Source organism: Felis catus, chromosome C1, assembly GCF_018350175.1.
Source record: "Felis catus isolate Fca126 chromosome C1, F.catus_Fca126_mat1.0, whole genome shotgun sequence".
NCBI lineage: Eukaryota > Metazoa > Chordata > Mammalia > Carnivora > Felidae > Felis > Felis catus.
Genome location: NC_058375.1, coordinates 87,911,703 through 87,932,902, shown reverse-complemented (window position 1 = coordinate 87,932,902; position 21,200 = coordinate 87,911,703). Strand labels below are relative to the sequence as shown.

General features: G+C 33.1%; 1 protein-coding gene across 9 annotated transcripts in view; it reads left to right on the top strand.

Moving 5' to 3' along the window:
* Window positions 1-21,200, top strand: part of COL11A1 (collagen type XI alpha 1 chain) — a 215,493-nt gene that overhangs the window by 95,370 nt on the left and 98,923 nt on the right. For all 9 annotated transcript variants that reach the window (XM_023258940.2, XM_023258942.2, XM_023258945.2 and 6 more), the window contains 14 exons: window positions 1,775-1,828; window positions 5,312-5,365; window positions 5,499-5,552; window positions 5,731-5,784; window positions 7,205-7,258; window positions 7,378-7,422; window positions 8,598-8,651; window positions 9,120-9,164; window positions 9,420-9,473; window positions 9,930-9,974; window positions 15,539-15,592; window positions 16,734-16,778; window positions 17,821-17,874; window positions 17,955-17,999. In XM_023258940.2, coding sequence (XP_023114708.1) covers window positions 1,775-1,828; window positions 5,312-5,365; window positions 5,499-5,552; window positions 5,731-5,784; window positions 7,205-7,258; window positions 7,378-7,422; window positions 8,598-8,651; window positions 9,120-9,164; window positions 9,420-9,473; window positions 9,930-9,974; window positions 15,539-15,592; window positions 16,734-16,778; window positions 17,821-17,874; window positions 17,955-17,999 — 711 coding nt within the window. The remainder of the gene's footprint in view (window positions 1-1,774; window positions 1,829-5,311; window positions 5,366-5,498; window positions 5,553-5,730; window positions 5,785-7,204; window positions 7,259-7,377; window positions 7,423-8,597; window positions 8,652-9,119; window positions 9,165-9,419; window positions 9,474-9,929; window positions 9,975-15,538; window positions 15,593-16,733; window positions 16,779-17,820; window positions 17,875-17,954; window positions 18,000-21,200) is intronic.

Below are 21,200 nucleotides of genomic sequence, written 5' to 3'. Positions count from 1 at the left end.
AGGTAGGTATTGGGAGAAAAACATCATATTGTTTCTTTTCAGTTTTCTCCTCTATTATCCTTTCTCCAAAGCATCAAATTACTAGAGACTGTCAAATTCTAGAGTCTTAAAATATTTTATATGAAAGAAACAGAGTCGGGGCGCCTGGGTGGCTCAGTCAGCTAGTCATCCGACTTCGGCTCAGGTCATGATCTCACCACTTGCGAGTTCAAGCCCCACGTTGGGCCAGATCTGTGCTGACAGCTCAGACCCTGGAGCCTGCTTCAGATTCTGTCTCTGTCTCTCTCTCTCTCTGCTCCTCCCCCACTCATCCTGTCTCTCTCTGTCTCTCAAAAATAAAATAAAACATTTTAAAAAATTTTAAAAAAAGAAACAGTCTACATCACTATATTAAGATACAAACATATGCATTCTTCCAATGAAAAATTCTTAATTCAATTGTTTTTTTCAATTGCTTTTCTGGATAAATGGAGGCTTATAAATATGCAAGAAACATAGAAAATATTGTGGTTATTTTCGAATTCTGTTACTGTCAATTATTGCATGATAATTTTTAGAGTGTTTAGACAAAGTAATTATAATTTGTTGAGTAGGTAGTCCTTATATAGAGAGAATATAATGCAATAAATTAATTAAAAACAAATTGACTATCCTATAATTGTGTTCAACTCATTGATTCATAATCTGATTTAAGATAGAATCCCAGGTTTCTCTTGAAAAAACTTAGTTGCAAGAATTCTTAATTAGGAGCTTGAAGGCTATTATTCTATAATTTTTAAGATTAGAATATCCCTGTTATTTGACTTTTTTGTATTTTTTAGGAATCAGATTAATAGTTATTTTACTTTGGAGCCACCAGGAGGCTCTAGATAGCTAACATTTTCAGACTTAGCACAATTTTGATCTTTTTGTATGATGATTCAATGCACTATTATTTGAATATGTATTGATTTAAATTAATCAGAAACTTCTTGAACACCTAAAATATACTTCTTCAGTACAAAGTAACTATTATCACCACGTTTAATTTTAATGTCCTAAAGCTTTTTAGGGGAATGGACAATCTGGTATTTATTTTTAAAACCCACAACACTTTCATAAATTGATTTTATATTTTTTCCAGTTAATGTGCTAGGTTTTTGTTGCACTTTTTGAGTTACGTATACATTTGTAAGAAGTTTTTGTCATAAGGACTTATTCTTCTGGGAAATAAACAAACCATTTTGGGAAAAAATGCTTTGACGTTATTTCAGGACAATTGTAATGATGGTGGTAGCATCTGTTCTTGACATTTTATTGCTATAGAATTCAGTGTCTGAGAAATTTCTGAGTATAAAAGCAATAGCATTTCACCAAGTCCTGGCTGTATAAATGGATTCAGCATATACCTGATTCAGTAAAAATGTGTTGCCTCTGTACTGCATCACAGCTTAATAATAAATAATGTCTTGTGTATTATCATAAGTACTGTGATGGTGCACACATTAAAGAAAATTTCAATGTGATTTCTCATGAAATTGGCTTCTGTGTAATTATGTGTAAAATGGAGACTTTAAAATACAGCTTTCACACTGAATACATTCAAAATCTGAGAAAAGATGTATTTCAATGAAACAGGACTTAAAATTTTATTGTATTAATTAATAAAATTATACTAATTTGATGAAATATATGTTGAACAGTGTTTAACCATTTCATGTGAAAATGGTAGGATGAAATTGGTTAGGGAATTATTGCTCAATTAAATTATTATATCCTTACTTTTTCTCTGCAGGGGGGGCCTGGTTCATCTGGTGCCAAAGGTGAGAGTGGTGATCCAGGTCCTCAGGTAAAAAAAACTAATGTATTTCACTTATCTTATTTTTGACTTCATTTTATCCAGCAGGATAATTGAAGTATCTGCCATCTGTTTTATGAGTAAAGAAATTACTTACATTACTTTTAAGTTCACATCACCTCCTTTAATTGAAAAATCCCTAGTGGCCAGTCGACTGCCAATAACTTGATTAATTTAAACAATATTAAAAGAAGATAATAAGCTGGGATGGGAAAGGCTTGATAGTAATAGGCCTTCAGAATCTTAAACTGGCTTGAGATTGTACAGAGCAGGGAACTACTGCAGTTGTACTACTTAGAGGCCCTGTCTCAAACCCACGATACTTTCTGTGGAAAGTGAACCTAGCATATACTTTCAAAAACAATATTTAACATACTTAAAAGAAGCTAACTTCAATCCTTTTGTAGAACTGAGGAAATTATGAGAATTGAAAACATCTCAGCTGAAATTTCAAAAACAGATCTTAGGTTATATTACATGATACCAAGTTAAAAGTATTATCTTTCCTTTAATGATAATAAGTAGAAACATTCAGTATAAGCACATTAGGAAGTATACTCATCCTAGAAAACAGAAAAACAAAATGTGACGTTTTATTTTTATTTTTTTTTAAATTTTTTTAACGTTTTTATTTATTTTTGGGACAGAGAGAGACAGAGCATGAACGGGGGAGGGGCAGAGAGAGAGGGAGACACAGAATCGGAAACAGGCTCCAGGCTCCGAGCCATCAGCCCAGAGCCTGACGCGGGGCTCGAACTCACAGACCGCGAGATCGTGACCTGGCTGAAGTCGGACGCTTAACCGACTGCACCACCCAGGCGCCCCAATGTGACGTTTTAAAAATACATTTATTTTTATCTTTATTTTTTAAATGTTTATTTGTTTTTGGAGAAAAGAGAGTATGTGAGCGGGGGAGGGGCAGAGAGAGTGGGAGACACAGAATCCAAAGCAGACTCCAGGCTCTGAGCTGTCAGCACAGAGCCCAGCAGGAGGCTTGAAATCAGGAGCTGTGAGGTCATGACCTGAGTCAAAGTCAGACGCTTAACTGACTGAGCCACCCGTGTGCCCGCCAAATACATTTATTTTTAAATGAAAATACTTCTACTTTTTTTTTTTTTTACATTTGTTTATTTATTTTGGAGAGACAGAGAGAGACACAGCATGAGCAGGGGAGGGGCAGAGGGAGAGGGAGACAGAATCTGAAGCAGGCTTCAGGCTCTGAGCTGTTAGCACAGAGCCCAATGCTGAGCTTGAACTCATGAACCATGAGATCATGACCTGAGCTGAAGTAGGACACTTAACTGATTGAGTCACCTAGGTGCCCTAAATGAAAATACTTCTTGATATACTCAATAAATAGAAATTCAGATTGCGCTGAAGGAACTCTTAAGTGGCCGTCCACTAATTATTTTTCTTTTCCTTAAAATTACTTTTATTTTGGGGGACAACTGGGTGGCTCAGTCGGTTGAATGTCTGACTTCAGCTCAGGTCATGATCTCACTGTTCCAAGCCCCATGTCAGGCTCTGTGCTGACAGCTCAGAGCCTGCAGTCTGCTTTGGATTCTGTGTCTCCTTCTCTTTGCCCCTCCCCAGCTCGCATTCTGTCTCTGTCTCTCAAAAATAAATAAATGTAAAAAAATCTTTTTTAATACAATTAATTTTATTTTTAAAATATTACAAGGTGAAAATGAATTTCAACACCAGTGTATATTCATTGTAACCACTACCATAATCATCAGGAGAGAGAACGGCTCAATAACCTAAATAATTTCTTGGAGCCAACACCTAATGATCACATCTCCCTCCTCCAGCCTTAATACCTGACAGTCACTGATCTTTTCTTTATTACTACACTTTTATCTTTTCAAGAATACTGTACAAATGAAATCATGCATTATGTAACCTTTGAAGACTGGCTTCTTTCATTTACCATGGTGCCTTTGAGATTCATCACAGTTGATAAGTGCATCAATAGTTCATTCTTTTTTGTTGCTGAGTAGTATTCCTTTATATGGTTATACCACAATTTGTTTTGGAATTAGAAAAAATCAAAGAAAATTGAGAAAGATATTTGGGTGATTCAGAACATGGCAGCCTTCTATTTCATGCTTGGTTAATATTGCCAGAGGGGTATGGAAAGCATTGGAACTTAACTGAGAATTGCATAAAAATACTGAAGTGTCACTATATGAAAATCTAGGGAGCTTAATCTTTTGCAAAATTTGTAAATTTTTCATCAAATTAACCCCTTTATAAAATAGTTGAATCTGAAAACATTTTGCAGTAGTTTTTGTGGCTTTTGTGGCTTTCCTTGACTCAAGTCCAGAGAGATACAATATCAAGTGAAGAAGGATCATTTTCATTAAAAACTAAGATTTGTCCTGTTAGTATTGCCCTTTGCTTTCCAGCTGAGATATAGGGTAGAGTCATTCACAACAATAATTTTCTTAGAAAGGTATATTCTTTTAAACTCCAATTATCAGATAACCTTGATTTCATATTTCTATAACCAACATTTTACAAGGATGATAAAAAATATTTATAATTTCAAATGTGTGTTACATTTGCTATCACACTCATCATATGAATATTGTTTAAATTAACTTTAAAAAGGATATAAAGGCCTATATAATGTTTACTCTAGAACTACATTTGATCTATTATTAAATGTGTAATTTTATTTTACAAAACATGTAGATCAATCCCCACAAAAGACATTGTTTGTTGACATAACATTGTATTCTACTGCTCCAAGAAAGAAACATACTGAGAATATTTAACCTTTGATCTGAGATGACATGGTTCCAGACAATAATTTGCATTAGGGATCACCAAATCATCCTGCAGCATTTTGTAGGTGATTGAGAGAAACATGTATCAGTCACTATGCTAAGTTGTAGGAGTATAATGGAGAAAAGACAGATGTAATCTAAAACCACCACAGCAGTTAACAATTTAATGGGAGATTCAATTATGAAAAATGGCAATTATAATCCATGTGATAAGTCAAATAAAAGAATAAAGACATAAAGACGTAGGAGAGGATCTCCAAAAAATAAAGGGAAAGATGAAGGAAAAGCGATTGGAAAGAAAAGAGAAAATAGATGGGTAGTTAAGAGTGTTTTCAAGGGAAATGTAAAAAAACTCAAGTTTTTGAGAATAAAATGAGTAGTTGAGGAATTTTTTAAATGTTAAAATATCACTTTTTATTACTTTTATTTAAATGTAATCAGCTGCCTCTAGAAACTTAACAAAATAATATGACTCTTTTTTGTGGCAAGAAGCCTTTTAGAAAAATTATTCTTTTGTCTTCTGCTTTATCTGAGCTTTTACATAAGAAATAATTTTCTTTATTTTAAAGTGATTAAGGTAAAGCTAAGAGAACATACATTTCTAAAACCATCTCTCTCAATGTGATTCAGTTTATTGATCAAAAATTCCATAAAATGGATAAATTATGATGTTTTGATATAGGGCCCTCGTGGTGTTCAAGGTCCACCTGGTCCAACGGGAAAACCTGGAAAAAGGGTATGACTGGTTTTTATTGTGTATTTTGAGGGCATCTGAAATCATCAGTTATCTTGTTTGTTGTTGTTGTTGTTGTTGTTTCTTTGTGCCAGTAGGAATCCTTTTTGCTTAGTCATGTTCTTGGCATTATCAGGGTCGTCCGGGTGCTGATGGAGGAAGAGGCATGCCCGGAGAACCTGGGGCGAAGGTCAGGAGCTCACACATTTGTATATTCAGATCTTGTATGTCAGTTCACCTCTGAAAATTTTATATTTTAAAACAGAGTTTCTTGATATCAATGAATATTTCACAATTAAATTACAGTATAGAATTAGGTTGGGAATATGATGATGATGATGATGATGATGATGATGTTTATTTTACAGGGTGATCGAGGATTTGATGGACTTCCGGGTCTGCCAGGTGACAAAGGTCACAGGGTAAGATATACTATTCTGTTACTTTGCATACAGGGACAATATAGGAATGTTATGAAGTATTTTAGAATCATTGGACTTTAAGAAATAAAAAATAATAGTTTAAATATTTGTAAAGACAATAATTTAGTAAATTACTGCATCTACTATATACTGGAAGAAAGATAAGTAGAATTACAATGTAGAATTACACATGTAATACCAATATGAGTTCTTTAATTATTTTTAGACATTAATCATGCAAATATAAGTTATGGCATAAACTTTATGTACATGTATGTGGAAGATATATTTATAGAAAGACAAGAGTGGAGATTTAATTTTGCCTCTTATTTTTTGATAATCACCTTAATTTCCCTCTTATATTTTATGTGTGGACATATACTCAATAGAGTCCTCTTTAGGCAGTCTGTCATTAATATACTGGACACTGTATTTTATTATCCTAAGTTAAATGGTACCCATTGACAGAGATACCACAAGCTATTTCTTGTGATAATATGAGCTTGCAATCCAACACAACAGCTTATAATTTGCAAAAGCTAAATAAACCACCATGCTGAACAGGAATCTAGGGGATATTTTTAGTGGGAAATTAAACTAAGAGGCAGTCTCTCAAGAACAGCTTTGGACCTTCACATTTTTCTTCTTCAGAAGTTAAGAATGAAGATAAGACAGGGGCGCCTGGGTGGCGCAGTCGGTTAAGCGTCCTACTTCAGCTCAGGTCACGATCTCACGGTCCGTGAGTTCGAGCCCCGCGTCAGGCTCTGGGCTGATGGCTCAGAGCCTGGAGCCTGTTTCCGATTCTGTCTCCCTCTCTCTCTGCCCCTCCCCCGTTCATGCTCTGTCTCTCTCTGTCCCAAAAATAAATAAACGTTAAAAAAAAAAATTAAAAAAAAAAAGAATGAAGATAAGACAAACTTTATGTAAATTAAAGAACATAAAAAGAAAAGAAAGAAACAGAAAAGAGAACATTATGGAAGCCTAGTAAGATATTTAGTGTATACCTACTATATGTCAAGAGAAATATACAATATTCTTTTTTAAAAAATCCAAAATTTCTTTAGTCTTGAGTTGTGCTGATTGTTATGAATTATTTTAGAAGCAGAAAAAAATAAAGTGAACCAAGTGTATCTCTGTTTAAAACAATCGTCAGCAAAATAACTTTCTAAATGATTATGTTAGGTATTTTATTTAAACCTTTTTGCTTTTAGAATTGAAGGAACTTTTTTTCTAGCATAGTAATATATAAAGTCAGTTAATGTAAAAATATGATTTATCTTTGCAGTGTCCTGAGAAGGACAAAGAAATCATAAGTTTTTCCACCAAATGGTCTGTTATATTCAGCAGGATAGCTATAGGGTAGACTTCTGAATATTCTGCTTTATTTCATTTTCTAATCGTATTTGTATTTGTTTAATAGGGTGAACGGGGTCCGCAAGGTCCTCCTGGTCCCCCTGGAGAAGATGGAATGAGGGTATATAAAACTTCATTTCTTTTAAGAAATATTTAAAATGAAAACATAAGAGAACAAAGTCTTGTTGAATTGATATATTGTCTAATTGCATTACCTCCCATTCATTTTGTCAATGACAGGGAGAAGATGGAGAAATCGGACCGAGGGGTCTTCCAGGTGAAGCTGTAAGCAACTTTCTTTCTTTTAAAATAATACCCTAGTTTGGAAAAATAGTGACTGGTGTCATACATGTATAGTCACTAATAAACTCAGGTGACTATAGAAGTCTTACCTAAGCTAACCAGGCAGTTGTTATGGGAAAACATTTTAAAAGAAAGGCACATAGAGTTCCAATTTATAGAGAAAATCAGAGGTAACGTCTTTTCAGCCAAAGAACTTACCTAGTTTTTGTTGCTGTTTCTTTGTTTTATTTTATTTTTTATATCATCAGTAGCTCCAGAATCTATATGTTTAGGATAAATGGATCTCATAACCAGAAGAAACAAAAAATTTACAAGTTTAGTATATATCATATATAAGGATGACATGTGCTAAATTATATTATTTTTTCCACCAAATTATATAAATGAGGAAACTGAATTGGGAAGGTTTACCCAAAACTAATCAAAACACCAGACTAGAACCCAGGCCTCTTAATTTCAGTCCAAGCTTGCCACATTATAGGGCCTGTCAACGCAAAGGCATAATAGTTCAAGGGAATATGAGAGGTAATAAATTACTATACTGATTTTTCTAAAGAAGGAAAAGAAGAGAAGATAGAGGAGGGGAAAAAAGAAAAGGAGATATTGATTAATTTTAAATAATAATAATTAAAAACAATCTTCTCTCAGGAGAATGGCTTCTATAATCTGTATATATAGTTATCCAGCTGTCTGTTTCTTTCCCTTTGTGAATATTCTCTCAAGATGAAATATACCTAAATATGAAATGAGTGAAAATCAGGATTTTTCTATTTGTATAATTTATTTGATTGAAATATAATACTTAGTAAGATTCAGTATTGCCATTCCAATCAGAAAATGACACAAAAGTGGCATAAAATATGAAATTATTTCCTATTTAAAAATTTCCCAAGTGATTTATATGTAAATTTATAGAATCAAAGATACACAGTGTATGTGCTAAAACTCCCTGTTACCCATTCTGGCTTTTAGATCAGCATAAACATGAGATATTTGTGTTACATAAAAATGGTATTTTAAACACTACTTGCCATGTGTTAATAAAAGATGTATAGATATTTTTGCTCCAAACATTGCATTAAAATGTCTTTAGAGGAGGAAGTGTACTTTGAGCGCATTTCTTATGAGGACATGCTTTTTTTTTTTTTTCCTTCTAGGGTCCTCGAGGTTTGCTGGGACCAAGGGGGACTCCAGGACCTACAGGGCAGCCTGTATGTATTGCTGGAAATATTCAGAATTTTCTAGGAAAAGCTTGTTGTCACTCTTTAAAGCCCAAGGCCATGACAGCTTTCAGTAGACAGCTAAGTGTTTACTGCCTTATTGTATTCTGAGACCTAATGATGCTGCCTGTTGGTTACACTGATCATTCTCCACTCTACCCCTTTCTTTCTTTTCTCCTCCTTTTTGTTTATCCACTTCACTGTTTCATGTTAAATTTCCAACACACAGTACAAAATGCTGCTAGGTTGTCTCCAATGTGGACACAGAAAGGAGAATATAGACCTGACCTTTTATCTCATCTCCTCTAAATCCTAAAATGAGTTTTAGTCACCCTAGACTAGTGGGTGCCATGCTATTAGGTTAGTCTTTTGATTTTCTGTTGAGGGATTTAAACTTATAAACATTCATATGTATATTATATACATATATATATATTTTTTTTTTTTCCTTCATTGAAGGGTATTGCAGGTGTAGACGGCCCCCCAGGACCAAAAGGAAACATGGTATGTAGATAACATCTGTAAAATAACTCATTTCTGCCATCTAGGTTCTAACAAATCACTTTTGTTGCTAAGTCTAAAATAAAAATTTCTTACATTTTGCTAAGTCCATTAAGTTCTGCTAGCATTAATATTTTCCAAGTTTTTCAGATTCTCCATAGGGAAAACTGATTTAGGGACTGATTTTCAATTGAGAAGAAAAAAAAAAAACTATGTGAAATAGCCCTATTAAAGACTCTTTATATTTTCCTGTGGCAGGGTCCCCAAGGGGAGCCTGGACCTCCAGGTCAGCAAGGGAATCCAGGACCTCAGGTAAGTCTAAGCCACTGCAGCTCCTTTGAGATAATGGGGTAAGATCGTATCTTTTCGTGAGAAAACTGACAGCCTCAAAAATTCTGTGTAGGGCTGAAAATGTTTACAGCGTGAAAGTAGGAAGGCGATTCTTCCCCCCACCCTTTTTTAAATTAAGCAAATGTGCAGAGGCCCCTTTTTTCCAAGAATAAAATGAGTCATTCAGTGTTCATGGAATGCCAGGGCGAAAGCCACACCTGCAGAAAGGTCTGAATCGGATCACATTACAATCACGCTGCCAAAAGAGTAGCTTGTGTAAAATGCCTCATAGTGTTCCAAAACTTTCTGGGAAATGTGGGGAATGTATACAGATTCTCATAACTCATTGCATGTGAAATAGAAGGTTATTTTACTTTTTTAAAAAATTCGTTCTTATGATGTGATTCCTGACATGTGAAATAAATTCTTTTAAAATAGGGTCTTCCTGGTCCACAAGGTCCAATTGGTCCTCCTGGTGAAAAAGTAAGTTACTCTGTTTGTTCTAGTAATCTGGCGACCAATTTCGGGTTGTCAACCTTAGCCAGATGCAATGCCTTGCCGTCTGGTTTTGATAAGATGTTGAGATGGCTCAGCACATAAGGAAATAATCCGGAGTAAAACCTTGAGGGTACAGTGTGAGGGGAAGCCATTCATGCATCTCTGAACTATAAATGATAAAATATCACATATTTCCATTTGGATAGCTTCCAAATGTGACATTCTCAGCTATATTAATTTTAGAAATGTACTGGAATGAATGAATGCTTTCTCTTCCTTTCGGTTCTCCTTTTCTTTCTCATTATTTAAAAAATGTCATTAGATTTGCTGTGACAAAGGGTTTTTTAGGAAGATCCGATTAAGGGAAAATTGTGAAGTTATGATTCCCACCATTTTTTATGTATAAATGGCAAAGAATGTTCTTGTTAATAACTCAATGTCTGGATCAAAAAAATAATAAATCTTTAATTAAAAAGATGTTTTTCTCTGATTTCTTCTGCCAGATTCCTTAAGTAATATTCCTGTCCCCTATAGTTACAGTACAATGTTAACAGGTTCTTTTTAATGTCTTTTCCTCCTTACTTGTGTTGATTTATGTGAACATATAATTTAAAAAAAATAAACAATTTTACTGGGGTGTAATTTCATACCATAAAATTTCACTCATTGTGAGTGTACTGGCCAATGATTTTCAGTAAATATATAGAGTTGTGCCACAATCACAATTTTAGACCATTTATACCACCCCAGAAAGAAACTTTATGTCAATATGCACTTGTGTTCTACCCACTTAGACAACCACTAGACTTAGACAACCACTAATCTGTTTTCTGTCTTTATAGATTTGTCTTTACTGGGCATTTAATGTGAATGAAATACATGAGTGAATATAAAATATGAATTTAATCATATAAATGAATATAATATGTGACCTTTGAGTCTGATTTCTTTCATTTGACTTAAAGTTTTTGAGGCTTATTATGTTGCACCCACATCATTTTTTTTGCTCCTTTTTATTGCCAAATGGTTTCCATTAATGGAATATACCCCATTTTGTTTACTTGTTCAGCAGTAATGGACTTACAAGTTGTTTAAGCTTCTTAGCTGCTATCAATAGTGCTGCTATGAATATTTACATATAGGTCTTTGTGTGGACAAATTTTGATCTCTTTTGGGTAGATACATAGGTTACCATGGGTTATATGCTGCACGTAATGCTTAACATTTGAAGAAGCTTCCAAACTGTTGCACCATTATTTCCTTCCCATCAGCATTGCATGAAGATTCTAGTTTCCTTAGATCTTCATGAATGTTTGTTTTTCTTTTTGATTATGGTCATTCTTCTTGGAGCGAAATGGTATCTCATTGTGCTATTAATTTCCATTCCCCTAACCACTAGTGATGTTGAGCATCTATTCATGTGCTTACTGGCCATTTCTCTATTTTCTTTGGTAAAATATCTTTTCACATACTTTGGTAATATTCTAATTGAGTTATTTATCCCATTATTATGTTGTGAGAGTTAACATCAAATTTAAGTTGTCTTTCAAGTACTTTTTTTCTGTGCATATTTTCTTTTTGGTACAGTATTAGAGCTCTTTTGGAGACTGCCCTATGTATTTAAAATGTAAAGTACCAAAGATGATTTCACATATGTACTTTAAGACATTTCTTTTTAAAGTTTTTTGTTTTGTTTTGTCTTGTATTTTGTTTTTGTTTTTGTTTTTTTGAGACAGAGAGAGAGAGTGTGTGTGCATGCAAGTGGGGGAGGGGCAGAGAGAGAGAGGGAGAATGATAATCCCAAGCAGGCTCCATGCTGTTAGCTCAGAGCCCTACATGGAGCTTGATCCCACAAACTGTGAGATCATGACCTGAGTTGAAATTGAGTCAGATGCCTAACCGACTGAGCCTCCCAGGTGTGCTCAAATCTTTACTTTAGATCAGAAATTTTAATTTGGGCCTATTTTACCATACTTTAGATTAGCTCATCATGACCAGAATATATTCATAATAAATTGTACTTGAGGCACATGCCTATTAAGTTTTCTACCATGCATTGGATTACTAAGAGGAATTTGCTGTTAAGGTAAACTAGAATATCTGAATTCCCTTTGTCAAGCCAAAGGGAAAATACAAGATTTGGTTCATTGTACTTGTGGTAAGAAGAAAGCTGTCTTAAGCATTAGCGGCTTCCTTCTGTGGTCTGAACGTATCTAATTTGAGGGTTCAAAGATAGTCTCTTTTTATCAAAACAAGAAAGGAACTCAAGAACACAAGAGAAGCATGTTCGGTTTATATTGCATCTATGTTACATTTTATTTTGCATCTATATTACTTTTATTTTTTTTATTATACACTGTATTGTGTTCATTCTGGCTCAAGAGCCCTTTCTCCCAAAACTTGGTGAATAATATTTTCAGTTGGATCATGGTATAATCTAACAGATATAACTTAACTATTGTCATATATTTTAAATTCCCAGTAACTTTTATATTTTTCCCTAAGTTATTATAGCCTGTACTTTTATTATATTTGTGATAAAATATTTGATAAAATTTTTTAGTTAACTAAATTGGATAAAACAACAGTATCCTTTATCCTGACATTTTGATAACTTATATATGCTGAATATTTCCTGTGATTTAATTTATGACATCAGAATTTACATCACTCACATGTTAATTTCTTTACAGAAAACTAATAGTATTATATAATGTTATGTGTTGAGAATGAAATAACAAGACACAAAATAAAGATTAAAGTCAAGGACTTTGAAGACATGGATATGGATCTGGGTTCATTTATATTGAAACTCTCTCATATATTAACATTAGTTAATTTACCCGCACCCATGATGATATTTCATGGAGTTGAGACTTAAAATGGACGGTATATTAAAAAAAGACTATCTAATCTTTTGTTTAACATAACTCCTCATTCCATCTCTCTCTCTCTCTCTCTCTCTCTCTCTCTCAAAATAAATAAACATTTAAAAAGCAAATAAAAATAAATAAAAGAAATGGATTTATTTTAACTTAATATTTTTCTCCAAGTTGGGGCACCTGGGTGGCTCAGTCGGTTAAGCATCTGACTTCACCTTAGGTCATGATCTCACAGTTCCTGGGTTTGAGCCCCGAGTCAGGCTCTGTGCTGACAGCTCAGAGCCTGGAGCCTGCTTCAGATTCTGTGTCTCCCTGTCTCTCTGCTCCTCCCCAACACATGCTCTGTCTCTACCTCTCAAAAATAAAGAAAACTAATAAAAAAGATTTAAAAATATTTTTATCTAAGTTTTTATTTAAATTCCAGCTAGTTAACATATAGTACAATATTAGTCTCAGGTGTAGACTTTAGTGATTCATCACTTACATACAACATCCGGTGCTCATCATAGCAAGTGTCCTCCTTAATACCCATCACCTGTTTAACCCATCCCCCTGCCCACCTCCCCTCCAATAATTATCAGTTTGTTCTCTATAGTTAAGAGTCTGTTTATTGGTTTGCTTCTCTTTCTCTCCCCTATGTTCATCTGTTTTGTTTTTTAAATTCCATGTGTGAGTGAAATCATATAGTATTTGTCTTTTTCTGACTGACTTATTTCACTTAGCGTAATACTATCTGGTTCCATCCACATTGTTGCAAATGGCATGATTTCATTCTTTTTTATGTCTGTGTACCATTCCAGTGTGTGTGTGTGTGTGTGTGTGTGTGTGTGTGTGTGTGTGTGTTGCATCTTCTTTATCCATTCATCAGTTGATAGACACTTTGGCTGTTTCCTAACTTGGCTGTTCTTGATAATGCTGCTGTAAACATTAGGCTCTTACTAGATATGTTTCCTGAGTCAAGGAAAGCAAAAACAAAAATAAACTATTGGGACTTCATCAAAATGTAAAGCTTCTGCACAATGAAGGAAACAATCAACAAAACTAAAAGGCAGCCTACAGAATGAGAGAAGATATTTGCAAATGATATATCTTCTAAAGGGTTAGTGTCCAAAATATATAAATAACTTATCAAACTCAACACCTAAAAAACAAGTAATCTAGTTAAGAAATGGGCAGAAGACATGAATAGACATTTTTCAGATTTCCAGATGGCTGACAGACACATGAAAAGATGCTCAACATCACTCATTGTCAGGGGAATACAAATTAAAACTACAATAAGATATGACCTCACATCAGTCAGAATGGTTAACTCAGTTTAAAAAATCATTTTATAGCTCAAGAGTTTTCATATTTCTAGTCCATTAAATATAGCAGCAACAAAAAATCCATGTAGTCTTGTGTGTAGGTGATGGTTGTGGAAATATCGTGTCTGTTGATAAGAATAACTAATGGAATAGTTCTGCATTTGTAGTCTACATCTTGTTTTCAAGAAATAAGACAGTTGTCTTGAGAGAAAAAGATAATGTATGTCACAGACAAAATACTGCCATTAAAAATACGGTGTTTTACAATGATTATTACATAATGTTTGATTACTTGACTTAAAATGACTTTTCAGAGTGGTAAACGGGATTGAAACATTTAAATCTTTTAAATGAGAGGCAGTTAACCTCAGTTATAAAATAAAAATAGTTCAATTTAAAGGATATCTTCATTTTTTTGTTATTCTATTGTGATTTAAGTTATATCTCTTATAACATTATACTGTAAATCTACATAAATGTAATGCTTTTCCTAAATACCCTTTGAGAATGAAAAAAATGCTAAATTGTGTCCACTATCTAGGCTTGCTTATATATGTTTTCCCTTTCAATTGTTTCTAAATTCTGGCTAATAACTTGACCAGTAAGCAATACTTGTTTGAACTCTGGAGACTTGATATGTTAATTATTCTCAGCAGAATGCCCATGTTCCTATCAAGAAAGAGTTTACTTTTTGCAATAGTGATTCTTACTATGTTCTAACTGTAGTAGTGGCATGTTAAAAGAGATTTGAAACCCTCTGTGGTCAAATGGAAATTAAGAGTGATGTGTTGAGTAGATAGTTACTTTGTTGTCATTTGTTAGTTGCATATTAGCTTATGAACTTTGACATCAAAATATTAGATTTGTTTTTATGTCCTATGAATAACTGTCGCCATATATTTCTAACATATTTGAATAATTAGTTATATTTTATAAGTATTAGTATGTAATTATTTGAATCAATACATATCGGTATCTTTGATAGACATGTGCATTGTTTATTTTTCAATGATATAAATCAATATATTTCTGATCTATATTGCTTTTCTTTTTATTCTCTAAGCTCTAGTTTATTGTGGTATGCAAAACCTAATTTGTTAATAAAAAAAGATACATTTGGGTCTACTAAGCAGGCCAAAACTAGCATGTTTTTGATGTATGTCAAATTTGGTTTTCATTTATCTCTATATATCATTTTCGACATATGTTTAACAGTTATTTAAATGTTTGTTGCTTATAGATAAAAACCAATGACTTGAGTTAAGAATTTTGTTAATAGTATATTCCTGCATAAAAGTTATATTTTTCATTATTCTCATTTAAAAGAGAAGTAAGATATGCTTTTTCTCTGTTTAATTAGGGACCACAAGGAAAACCAGGACTTGCAGGACTTCCTGGTGCTGATGGGCCTCCTGTAAGTAATAGTTACTTGTCATTAAAATTTCTACATATTTGTCTTCAAAAATAGGTTTCACATGTGTTTTAGAAGTGATTTTTTTTTCCTGAAGTTAGTAATAAAAACAAATTGAGCCAGTAATTAAACATTGATCCCTCTCAAATACCATTGCATCATGTTACTTCCATATTGCAAAATCTTTAATGATCATGCACTGATTCTTGGATAAACTCATTCTGGTGCTCTGGTGCCAGAATCTCAGATGCTCAGATTTTCCCACTTCCTTATGAGCCATTAGTTCCAGGCAAACAGATCCACTCACTATTCTCTCAGCGTTTCTCAAATCATCCTCATCTCTATACCTTTCGTAGCACTTTTTTTTTTTTTCATTGCACTTTTCCATTCTCTCTTCTTTTTCAAAGTACCTCTTTCTTGAGGGTCCAAGGGGTAATTTCTCACCATTTGTAAATTTCCTCAAACACTTTCCATGAAAATCCTCAGCTTCCAGGGATTCCTTCCTTCTAGAAATATAGCAGTGTTTACTGTACCCCAAATGTAATAATAAATAATGTAAATATATTATCTCTACAGTTGTTATATATAAAAATTGGTTATTTATGTTTTTTTTTTCTCTTCAAACTACTTAGATTTTTGAGCTAAGATGCAAAATTTTTATTGGGTATAATTGTGATGGAGTAATACATTTTTGCTTATTGAATCTCGAGAATTTTATTATTAACACTATTAATATTTATGATCTTGCTATATTATCAAATGTCCCATTCATATGCCTTAGCTGCCTTTTGAAGGTGCGTATTTCATTATTTGATCAATCTGAGAAATAGAAGTCAGATTAAAATGCCTCTATATAAGAACTGTTGATACCAGAGTTGAATTGTTAATGATGATCTGTTTTGTTTTATGTACTTTTTCCAAACTCTCAAATACATTATGTAGTTGGTGAAACTTACATCCATAAAATTTAAGCTTATGTTTCCTTCCAAATGCTACAGTTTATGTTGTTTAGGGCCATATGCACAGATGCAAAATGTTTAATATCTTTTGAAACCATAGGTTTGAAAAAAAAGGAACAATTTTATAGTAGTATAAACTACCATTAAAATTGCATCTTACCAGTATATGTTTTTGCTAAATATAGGGTCATCCTGGAAAAGAAGGCCAGTCTGGAGAAAAAGGTGCTCTGGTATGTTACAGATTATCTATGTAGATGTCTTGTCACCTTATGTCTAAGAGAAAATGCTTTACTTCAGTCATCTTTATGATATATATATATGTATATATGTATAAATATATAAACATATATATGTAAACATTACATATATATATATTCTTATCATTTAGGGATAGGAATTTTAGAAAGTAAGTACATGAAAATAGTTTGTTTCTACCTTTAAATATGTCTTTACTCTCTAAAGATTTCTTTTGCTATCATTTAAATACAGTAATGTTCTGGTAGTTATTTTTATTCAAGGTTTAAAAAAACAGATGTGCCTTAGATAACTTTTAATTTTGTAATAGTAATTTTATAAATTAGAGTATATTCTCTTTTAAATAAATATTCTCATGATCAGAGATAAATCTAGATTTTGCAAAGGTAGTATATGTGAAATGAATGGCCATAAATGATAATAATGAAACTGGGTAAGAATTACTAAATATTAAACTATTTATGTCACTACAATTTTACTTTATTACTCTCTGGTAACTTTTAAACAAGAGAATATTTAATTGTAAGAGCAATAATTATCAAAATATCTAAATAAAATATTAAAATAAGAGCTTATTTATTGTTAGTACTACTTTGGATTACAAGAGAAGGGGGTAGGATCAGTGTGTTTAGAGTTGGTAGTTTTAGATTTTTATTAAAATAGCATTAAAACACAGCATTACTATAGAAATTATATATTCTATTTAAAAAATTGTTTCCTTTAGGTAAACTAATTAAATGAAACCAGCTGTGGAAAATATATAAATTTTGATCATCTTCTTGATAATGTTTATCTTACTTTTTCATAAACATATAATACAATAAATTTGGAGTAGGTAGGGCTAATCACATGGTTTGTTCATCCTATCTGACTTCAGAAACAAATTATAATCCTCAAATAATCTTTACCAGTAGTAGAAAAATATCATATTCTTGTAGATTATTTGGTAAAATTACTGTGTGGATGAGTAGCACTTTCAACATAATGCATGTTTAAATAGCAATGGGTCTTTTTCAGGGTCCTCCTGGTCCACAGGGTCCTATTGGTTACCCTGGTCCCCGAGGAGTAAAGGTAAACGTTATTTTTTTTCACACCATTTATTTTCAGTGAAAAATATTACAATCACTTAATCCTTCTAATTTATTCTATAGGGAGCAGATGGTGTCAGAGGCCTCAAGGGCTCTAAAGGTGAAAAGGTAAGACATAATTTATTTAGGTGATTTTAATTACTACATATCTATTAGATCAAAAATTTAAATTCATTCAACATCTATTTCATTTCCCCATATATTAAGTGATTACTTGATAGCAGACATTTGTACTGTGTATCATGGAAACTTTTTTGAAAAAAGATTATACCCTGGGGTGAGGACTACATTATAGAACAGAAGCAAAGATATGTCATAAACAGTATTAATCCTGTATCCCTTTTTTTCTTACATGTGTTTACCTTTTATAAATCATAGAGTTGCCTATGAATAAATTAGCCACAGGGCTTGTACATATCCAGCTATATGCCTAACAGAGGAATGTTTATTCCCTTCTTTCTTTACTGAAATCCCCAAAGGTAAGCTGAAATGCATTGGAAATTATGAAAGTTAGAAGTACTCTAAATCAATTGGGGGAAGAAGAAATCTTAGATATTATACTGTATGCAAAACAAAAATATTAATGAGAAGAAATAAAGATTAAAACTAGGCAGAGGTGAATGAAAGAATGTGGAATCTTTCATAGAGCATTTGTAGTTTAATTGTCCTTGGGAAAAGAAACTGAAAGTGAGGTTTTTTTTTGTTTGTTTGTTTACATAAATGTTTAATGTAAGTGTAGAACCCCCAGATCCTTCACTGATTATGTTAAAATAAAATGGCAGGGGCACCTTAGTGGCTCAGGTGCCCAACTCTTGATTTCAGCTCAGGTCATGATCTGCGGTTTGTGGGTTCGAGCCCCATAACAAGCTCTGTGCTGATAGCTCCGGAGCCTGGCACCTGCTTTGGATGGATTCTGTGTCTCCCTCTCTCTCTGCTCCTCCCCTACTCTCTCCCCCTGTCTCTCTCTCTCTCTCTCAAAATAAACAAACATTAAAAAAAAAGTAAAGTGGCATTACTCACAGGCAGTATTATTAATTCTTAATACAATATTATATTTAAAAAATATTGTTTAGAATAAAATGTTTATAGCTTTGTTGAGAAACTATGGAATATAAATTTTGATTTTAATGACAATTTAATTCCCATAGTCATAGTATTATTAAAAGCACCAAAAAAAAAAAAAAGAAGAAGAAGCACCTTGTGTGGATTTGATACCAATGAGGAATGGAAAACAAGGACTGAAGGGATGGGACTACTATATCCATTATAATTTTTTCTAAAAAATAAAAAGTAACATACTGAGGCGTTGTTAAGTAATGCAACTATATTCAGTTCTACTGTATAAAAATTATTATGAATTTAATTGTTAACTAAAGGTGAAAAAGCAATTAGTACCCTAACTAGGATTAGAATTCTTCATTGTACAGACAGATGTGTTCCTTAGACCTTACGCAACATAACCCAATGACAAATGGCATAGGTGAATTCCTTGTTTACCCCTCTCCTTTTTTCTTTCTGAAGATTAATTCAGACCTGATAGTTTTAGGACTGAAAAGCTTAGTAACTTGATAGAGTCACTTGTTTTAAAAAATGCCACTTATTGTAAGGATACACCTAATAATTTAAGTCTTCTAATTTATTTCTTATTTGCTTTTCTAATTTATTTTCTAATTGTGAACATATTGAAAACAAAGATGTGCCAGAAATAGCTTATAGTCCACGATGTTCTCGCCTAAAACAAAAATTTCTGCCTGGAAAAATTGTAAAATCTGTTATTGATTTTTTGACTTAGATTTCAGTGTTCTTTAAACTAAATTTGGCAAGTGTGTAATTACCTTTCTCTCTAGAGAGAAGGTAATGAAGACAATCGTCAATAGGAAGTTAAATGGTCATTTTCAGCTTTTAAGCCTCTATTATTGCCCAGTTGCATTCATTACAGAAAGAATCCTACTTACACGGCTACTTTATAGCCAGAATACTGAAAACATCATGCTTTTGTCTTAAAGGTAACTTCTAGACCTGTTATAATTTTTAGGTTTAAGCAAGATACCAGATTGGACCCCGTTTCCAGGTTTAGGTCTCATATCCATAATTACCTAATATGTTCTGGATCTTAACATACCTTGCTAAACACACACTGAGGCATGTTCACTTAGTAAGGGTCCATTTAGTAAATGTTTATTAAATGGCATGGTTATTGAGGATCAAAATGTATGAGGCACTGGAAGCACAGAGGCTAATTAGGCATAAGTCTTATTTTCTACCAATTAATAAAATAAAAAAACTATGATTTACTAAGTGCAGGGTGGCATGTTCTGATAATAATAAATGTTTAGTGGGAGCACACAAGACAGGTTAATTTCAAGGTGGGAGAAAGACTGAGGTCATAGGAAACTTCATAGCAGAATTATGAACTGAGTCTTGGAAGAAGAGTAAAGGTAGAGAGAGGTAGACAGAGAAGGTAAAGGGTTTGCAGGTGTGTGTATGACAATGGCAACCAATGCAAAAATTACAAATGGAAATATAGGTAATTAATTTTTTTCTAGAACTCAATCTCAGTGCATTTGGGTAGGGGGTAGAAGGGAGATTCAAGATCAAAGATATGACTGCCAAAATGAACAAGCAAGGGCTAGATCATGCTTGTCAGAAGGGGAGGGGAGAGATGGCAGCTTATATTCATTATTAACAATTTGGAACCATTGAGTTGTTTTAAAGTAAAAAATTGTGTGATCAGTTTTGTTTTTTATAGAGGTCACTTGGCAGCAGAATGTGGAAGTATATGTGCCAATCTTCTTAGCTCTGTTCTCATACTCGGCCTGAAATATCCTTTCCTCAAACTTTTTAAGTAATATCCATTCTCTAACTCCTAATTAAGATACCAACTGCCCTGTCAAACCTTCTTCAAATAGCTTCTTGCCTCACTACCACCAACACCAGAACCATCATCATCTTCATGCTTTTATCATCTGAACATCCATCTCCATGTGTATCAAAGTTAATGCAAATGTTCTATCTTAGTTTTTATTGTTAAAAATCTCAAAATACTCCATACATGGACTCAGAACAGAGTAATGCTCAATTAATGCTATTGAAAATTGAATGGTTATTCCTTAGGAATTTAATTTTTTTCTTGAAATTAAGAGACATTAATTTGTTCATGAAGCTTACTTTTATTTATTCTTTATTTTTAATTTTTTTTTGAGGCAGGGATGGGCAGAAAGAGAGAGAGAAAATCTTAAGCAGGCTCCACACCCAGTGTAGAGCCTGATGTGGGGCTTGATCTCACCATGAGATCAAGACCTGAGCCAA